Here is a 7,142-nt window from a genome sequence, read left to right as displayed (position 1 = left end):
TGTTCCCTCACAGTGTATGCAAAACAGGATGATTGCTCTCTAAGAAGAGTTTCATTTTAAATTCCATTTATCGTTACTCCATTGAATTCTATGGATTTGCAAAATTGATTTATCGAAGTCAATAGCTTAGCTCGAAAATCAGCTACACTGTTGAGGTTCCAATATTAAGGAAACACAATAGACATGGCTTCAAGTAGTTTCTTAGGAGGGAATCTGGTTCTAATCTGTGAGGAAAGATCATAGGCAATTCTATTCACATAAGTAGTTACAAACTCAACAATCTTTCTAAAATCTTCCCTTGTAACCCTTACTAGTTGCTTCTTGGGGCGCTTTCCTGGTTCCTCGGGCTCGACTGTGGCAAAGAAGTGCATTGGTATCTCAACTCCGCATACACTGGCACATATCTCCCCATTTGCACCGATCTGTAAAAATTTATCAGGATTGTTCAAATCTATGAATGTTTGCCACTTAGAAAATTTTTCATCAGATAATGTTGGTTGAAATCGATAGAGATTATCGAGGGTGAGGCATGCCATCTTACGCAACTTAGCATATTCTGCAATATACATTGCTCTTTGTTGGTATTTTTTCATAATATTCCTCATTTCCTCTAGCATGGAGAGAAGAGTTGCTAAAGTTAAGAGTGTCTCTATATTAACCTCCAAAGCAGGTCAGGAAATTTTGGTTGCTTTGATTCGTCGCGATTTGTGTGAAATAGTCCAATCAAGGATGAATATTCTAAAAAAAACTCGATGCACTAGACCATCCAAAGAGATCCATCTGGTGTCATTATACTTAAGAATCTTGTTCCCATCGGTTATTCCATTAGCAAAGTGTTAAAATTCCATAAATCATTTGGGACTTTGACAAAAGTGTGAGTAGAGCTCTCTGACTAAATGTTCAATTCTTTTTATTGGAGCATACTTCACTACTATATTTGGCACCAATTTTTGACACATTTTTGTTGAAATTTTGATGAACTATCGTCGGATTACCGACAAAACACCCAGCGAAATTTCATCACTAAAATTTTGTCGCTTGCCCGATGTTCCTGTTTTCATCGAACTATCGACCAAGTGTTGTCAGATGATGTCACGATAAAATGCAAACAGTTTTCGTTGGAATATCGACAAAAATATCGTTAGTCTTGTGACGAACAATCAACACAAAACATTGGTAATTATGATGAAAAAAATCGTCGCACATACAACAACTTTGTCAGATATTTAAGTGGTTCATCGCAATTGCGACAATGTGGAGCATGCCAGTTCGACGAATATATCATCGCACATAGAACAACATAGTCAGATGTCGATTTCGCAAGAGTAAAAAAAAAAAGGATGCAAAATGGTGAATCTTTCGCTGTTTCGCGTAGTCTAAATATGAAGGATGCAAAATAGAGAACATGTAGTTGTTTCGTAAAGCTAAAATAACAATTTGTGAAATGGCGAATACATCACCATATCATGAAAGACAAAAGTGAGGATTGCGAAATAGCGAACTCGACGCTATTTTGAAAGGAGGAATAAAGTGGGTTTGCGAAATGGCGTCAAAACCTTTAATGGGACAGTGCACACATGTGGATCAGCCTGAAAATAATTAAATGTTGCGTACTGTCTTGAATACATTTAAACGAATTGTCTTGCATTATTGCCTTGTGGTGATCAAGAATGCTAATAAGAAGAGATATTGCCTCGTCATATGCACTGAATGACTAATATTTAGATGGCTTTAATGTCGGCTTGTGCGCACTAATTGTGCAGATGAAGTAGAGAACATTCAGGGGAATGATGACAGAGATTGTGATAAATGTTGACAATGGATGGTTGTCATAATTGAGTGTGAGGTGTTTAAAGCTTGAGTGGACTGGGAAGAGTGTTGTTGGAGTGCCATTTTCTTGGTATCATACTGTATGCAGAGTTGTCTTAGGTGCCTTACGCAACATGGAATCAAATTTCTCCTTCCATATTGACAAGAAATTAGTCCCATTTCTTGGACGATTCATGGACAAGAGGCTGAAAGGTTTGTGTTTGTTTAAGGATGAGAACCTGTAAAAGGTTGTGAAGATGTTGCTAGGAGAGGAAATTCTCCATGTAAGTCATTGCTATAGGACGAACATGGAGGCATACTCATTGCTTGCAGCCTGGGGTTTCCAGTTTGAGGTTGAGGTGGACAAGGTGAAAAATGCCTTGAGAGTTGTAATTGACTCAACTTATCTGTTAAACCTGGATAATGTGTGTGCTCATGTGGTCCCAATGGTGGGTATTGTTCCTGAGGCAAGGATGGCTGATTCGGTGGTGTCGCTACCACTCATTCAATAGTTTGATGATGATTTGAAGGCAAGATGCAGAGTTCTTGCATTTTGCGGGTGGCAAGCATCCAAGAATTTCAAAAGGTTGAAGCAATGTGATGAGATTTTAGGGGTTCTTCATGAAGTGGCATGAGCAGAGGTGTGTTGAGAGTTGTGGCCAAGACCCCAAACTTCCCAAGAAATGAAGGGGCTCCCAGATTTCCATGAGGACTCAGAGTATAAGCCTCTTTTGGGTTAATCCTGCCATGGGCGGTGGAGTTTGTGTTGTCTGTTTGTATCTTTTTGCTCTATGTTTGTTTTCTCCCCAATTCTATATGTACATGGGGATTTTCGCCAGTAGTTTTCATCAGCTAATTTTGCATGTAGTAGGGTTTGGTTTTTGTTGGAATGGTGGTTTTGAGGGTGGTTTTGGGGTTTTTTCTTGGATGACAAAAATTTGGTGGTTTTTCAATACCACCTATACTTGCATATTTGTAATATTTTATTTCCAAGCTATACAATACATAAATTATTGATCAATTATGGATCAATATTTAATTTCCAAGCAATACAATAATGAATGCATTCTAACCAATAAGAAGGATCTAACAATGCATATATTCATGTGTATACTCTATGTATGCTCCATGTCTTCATATATCCATGTGTATGCTTTGTATTTTCAAGTGTATGCTCTTTGTTTGGCTCTATATTTTTAGTTAATCTAGAATGTGAGAATAACAAGACTGAATGAAAGGGGATATGAAGGTCATAGATGTGTCATGCTTCTCACCTTTGTTTGAGAAAATTAAAATCAACATTGCTTGAGGACAAGCGAATTTGGGAAGGGCGGACTGTAATGTCTCTACTTTGAAATATAATTTAATAATAAATAATAAATAATAATAATAAAATTAAGGATTAGAAATTGTAAACTTATTTCTTGGATAGCGTTCTATAAGCATATTACAAGATAGCGTTGAATAAGGAGAACTGCTATAAGGCACCCTACATAAATATATTTTCAACACTATCTCATTGTATGAATCTTTTATTAATAACTAATTTGACTATACTTGTTTATGCTCCGTAGTACATCGTTGGGTACTTTCTCTTGTAACAAAATGTTGAAGTTGGAAGCAATGCAAAGCATGGTTGTACAATCCGATGACAAAAATTGACATAAAAAAAAAATGAAAGAACCCCAAATTTTTTGGGCAAACTCTGTGAAAGAGAGAGTTGTATACCTGAGCCCATACAAGTTAGGCAATCTCATGAAGGAGATGTATGCTTGTGGACTCCATGAGAGTTGATACAAATTTTCTACCCCCAAAAGCTTACCCACTCAATGTAAAAAAACACAGTACTTCAGTATGTGCATAAGTTGTCTCCTCAAGGCATTTATACAAGTGGTCGTGGAAGTTTTGCAGTTGGTTTGACTGCTTATGTATTAAAGGACCGTGAAACTGGTAAAATAGTTCTAGAAAGTGGAGCACTGGTATTGAGTGATACGGGTATTTGTTGCATAGACGAGTTTGACAAGATGTTAGATAATTATCGTAGCATATTACAGGAGGTTATGGAACAACAAAGAGTTTCAATTGTAAAGGCTAGGATCATAGTATCTCTTAATGCAAGGACATCGGTTTTAGCTTGTGCCAATCCTAGCTGTTCATGCTACAACCCTAGACTTTCAATTATTGATAATATCCAACTTCCTCCAACATTGCTTTCCAGGTTTGATTTGATCTACCTAGTGCTTGATAAAGCTGATGAACAAACAGATCGACGCCTTGCAAGGCATCTTGTTGCAATTCATTATGATGATGAGCCTGAGGACCAAACATTGGATGCATTGGACCTCCCAACCCTCACTTCATATATCACTTATGCAAGACAACATATACATCCTAAAATATCTAATGAGGTTGCAGAGGAATTTTAAGGATGGTACAACACCCATATGATAATTAGTAACGGTGTATTTCATAAGACTTATGTCTTAGTGTTGTGAAAAACTATTTTAGTATGCTCTGTAGTACATCACTGGGTACTTTCTCTTGTAACAAAATGCTGAAGTTGAAAGGAATGAAAAGCATGGTTGTACAATCTGATGACAAAAATTGCCATAAAAAAAATGTAAAAACCATAAATTTTTTGGACAAACTATGAAAGAGAGAGTTGTATGCCCTAGCCCATACAAGATAGGCAATCTCGTGAAGGAGATGTATGCCTGTGGACTTGATGAGAACTGATACAAATTTTCTGCCCCAAAAAGCCTTACCCACTCAATCTAAAAAAACACAGTACTTCAGTATGTGCATAAGTTGGCTCCTCGAGGCATTTATACAAGTGGTCATGGAAGTTGTGCAGTTGGTTTGACTGCTTATGTATCAAAGGACCCTGAAATTGGTGAAATAGTTCTAGAAAGTGGAGCACTGGTATTGACTGATAGGGGTATGTGTTGCATAGATGAGTTTGACAAGATGTCATAAATGCTCGTAGTGTGTTACACAAGGTTATGGAACAACAAACAATGTCAATTGCAAAGTTTGGGATCATATCATCTCTTAATGCAAGGACATAAGTTTTAGCTTGTGCTAATCCTAGCATTTCACGCTACAACCCTAGACTTTCAGTTATTGGTAATATCCAACTTCCTCCAACATTGCTTTCCAAGTTTGATCTGATCTACCTAGTGCTTGATAAAGATGATGAACAAATAGACTGATGCCTTGAAAGGCATCTTGTTGCATTGCATTATGATGATGAGCGAGAGGACAAAACATTGGATGCATTAGACGTCCCAACCCTCACTTCATATATCACTTATGCAAGACAACATATACATCCTAAAATATCTAATGAGGTTGCAGAGGAATTTTAAGGATGGTACAACACCCATATGATAATTAGTAATGGTCTATTTCATAAGAATGATGTCTTAGTGCTGTGAAAAACTATTTTAATATGCTTTGAGATTTATTCTGTATAGTACATTGCTGGGTACTTTCTCTTGTAACAAAATGCTGAAGTTGGAAGGAATGCAAAGCATGGTTGTACAATCTGATGACAAAAATTGACATAAAAAAATGTAAGAACCATAAATTTTTTGGGCAAACTATGAAAGAGAGAGTTGTATGCCTGAGCCCAAACAAGTTAGGTAATCTCATGAAGGAGATGTATGCTTGTGGACTCCATGAGAGCTAATACAAATTTTCTGGCCCAAAAAGGCTTACCCACTCAACATAAAAAAATATTGTACTTCAGTATGTGCATAAGTTGTCTCCTCGAGGCATTTATACAAGTGGTCATGGAAGTTCTGTAGTTGGTTTGATTGCTTATGTATCAAAGGACCCTGAAACTGGTGAAACAATTCTAGAAAGTGGAGCACTGGTATTGAGTGATAGGGGTATTTTTTGCATAGAGGAGTTTGACAAGATGTCAGATAATGCTCTTAGCATGTTACATGAGGTTATGGAACAACAAACAATGTCAATTGAAAAGGCTGGGATCATAGCATCTCTTAATGCAAGGACATCAGTTTTAGCTTGTGCCAATCCTAGCGGTTCACGCTACAACCCTAGACTTTCAGTTATTGATAATATCCAAATTCCTCCAAAATTGCTTTCCAGGTTTGATTTGATCTACCTAGTGCTTGATAAAGATGATGAACAAACAAATCGACGCCTTGCAAGGCATCTTGTTGCATTTCATTATGATGATGAGCCTGAGGACCAAACACTGGATGCATTGGACCTCCCAACCATCACTTCATATATCTCTTATCCAAGACAACATATACATTGTAAAATATCTAATGAGGCTGTAGAGGAATTTTAAGGATGGTACAATACCCATATGATAATTAGTAATGGTGTATTTCATAAGACTGATGTCTTAGTGTTGTGACAAACTGTTTTAATATACTCTGAGTGTTATGCTCTGTAGTACATCGCTAGGTACTTTCTCTTGTAACAAAATGCTGAAATTGGAAGGAATGCAAAGCGTGGTTGTACAATCTAATGACAAAAATTGACATAAAAATAAATAAAAAGGCAACAACCATAAAATATTTGGACAAACTATGAAAGAGAGAGTTGTATGCCCAAGCTTATATAAGTTAGGCAATCTTGTGAAGGATATGTATGCATGTGGACTCCATGAGAGTTGATACAAATTTTTTGCCCCAAAAATCCTTACTCAATGTAAAAAAGCATCATACTTTAGTATGTGCATAAGTTGGCTCCTTGATTTATTTATACAAGTGGTCATGGAAGTTCTACAGTTGGTTTCACTGCTTATGTATCAAAGGACCCTGCAACAACTCTAGAAAGTGGAGCACTGGTATTGAGTGATAGGGGTATGTCAGATAATTCTCGTAGCATGTTACATGAGGTTATTGAACACCAAACAATGTCAATTGAAAAGGTTGGGATCATAGCATCTCTTAATGCAAGGACATCGGTTTTAGCTTGTGCCAATCCTAATGGTTCACACTACAACCCTAGACTTTTAGTTATTGATAATATCCAACTTCCTCCAACATTGCTTTCCAGGTTTGATTTGATCTACCTAGTGCTTGATAAAGCTGATGAACAAATAGATCGACACCTTGCAAGGCATCTTGTTGCATTGCATTATGATGACGAGCCTGCAAACCAAACACTTGATGCATTGGTCCTCCCAACCCTCACTTCATATATCACTTAAGCAAGACAACATATACATCCTAAAATATCTGATGAGGCCGCAGAGGAATTTTAAGGATGGTACAACATCCATATGATAATTAGTAACAGTGCATTTCATAAGATTGATGTCTTAGTGCTGTGACAAACTGTTTTAATAT

The 7,142-nt window shown here is 37.0% G+C and overlaps 1 protein-coding gene across 1 annotated transcript; it reads left to right on the top strand.

Annotated features, from left to right (window-relative positions):
• Window positions 1–2,117: 2,117 nt before the first annotated feature.
• On the top strand, window positions 2,118–6,133 carry LOC131029427 (DNA replication licensing factor MCM4-like). Its single transcript, XM_057959900.1, has 3 exons — window positions 2,118–2,294; window positions 3,747–4,217; window positions 5,561–6,133. The coding sequence occupies exons 1-3, from the start codon at window positions 2,118–2,120 to the stop codon at window positions 6,131–6,133; spliced, it is 1,221 nt and encodes a 406-aa protein (XP_057815883.1).
• Window positions 6,134–7,142: the final 1,009 nt, after the last annotated feature.

Source organism: Cryptomeria japonica, chromosome 4 (assembly GCF_030272615.1).
Source record: "Cryptomeria japonica chromosome 4, Sugi_1.0, whole genome shotgun sequence".
NCBI classification, from domain to species: domain Eukaryota; kingdom Viridiplantae; phylum Streptophyta; class Pinopsida; order Cupressales; family Cupressaceae; genus Cryptomeria; species Cryptomeria japonica.
The sequence above is the reverse complement of the archived record's forward strand: the minus strand, read 5'-3'. Positions and strand labels throughout refer to the sequence as shown.

Coding starts and splice junctions, on each gene's coding strand:
- LOC131029427 (XM_057959900.1), top strand. CDS start 2,118: ATGGAGGCATACTCATTGCTTGCAGCCTGGGGTTTCCAGTTTGAGGTT. Junction 2,295..3,746: donor AGGCAAGGATGGCTGATTCG/GTGGTGTCGCTA, acceptor TATGTATTAAAG/GACCGTGAAACTGGTAAAAT. Junction 4,218..5,560: donor ATCCTAAAATATCTAATGAG/GTTGCAGAGGAA, acceptor ATTGTACTTCAG/TATGTGCATAAGTTGTCTCC.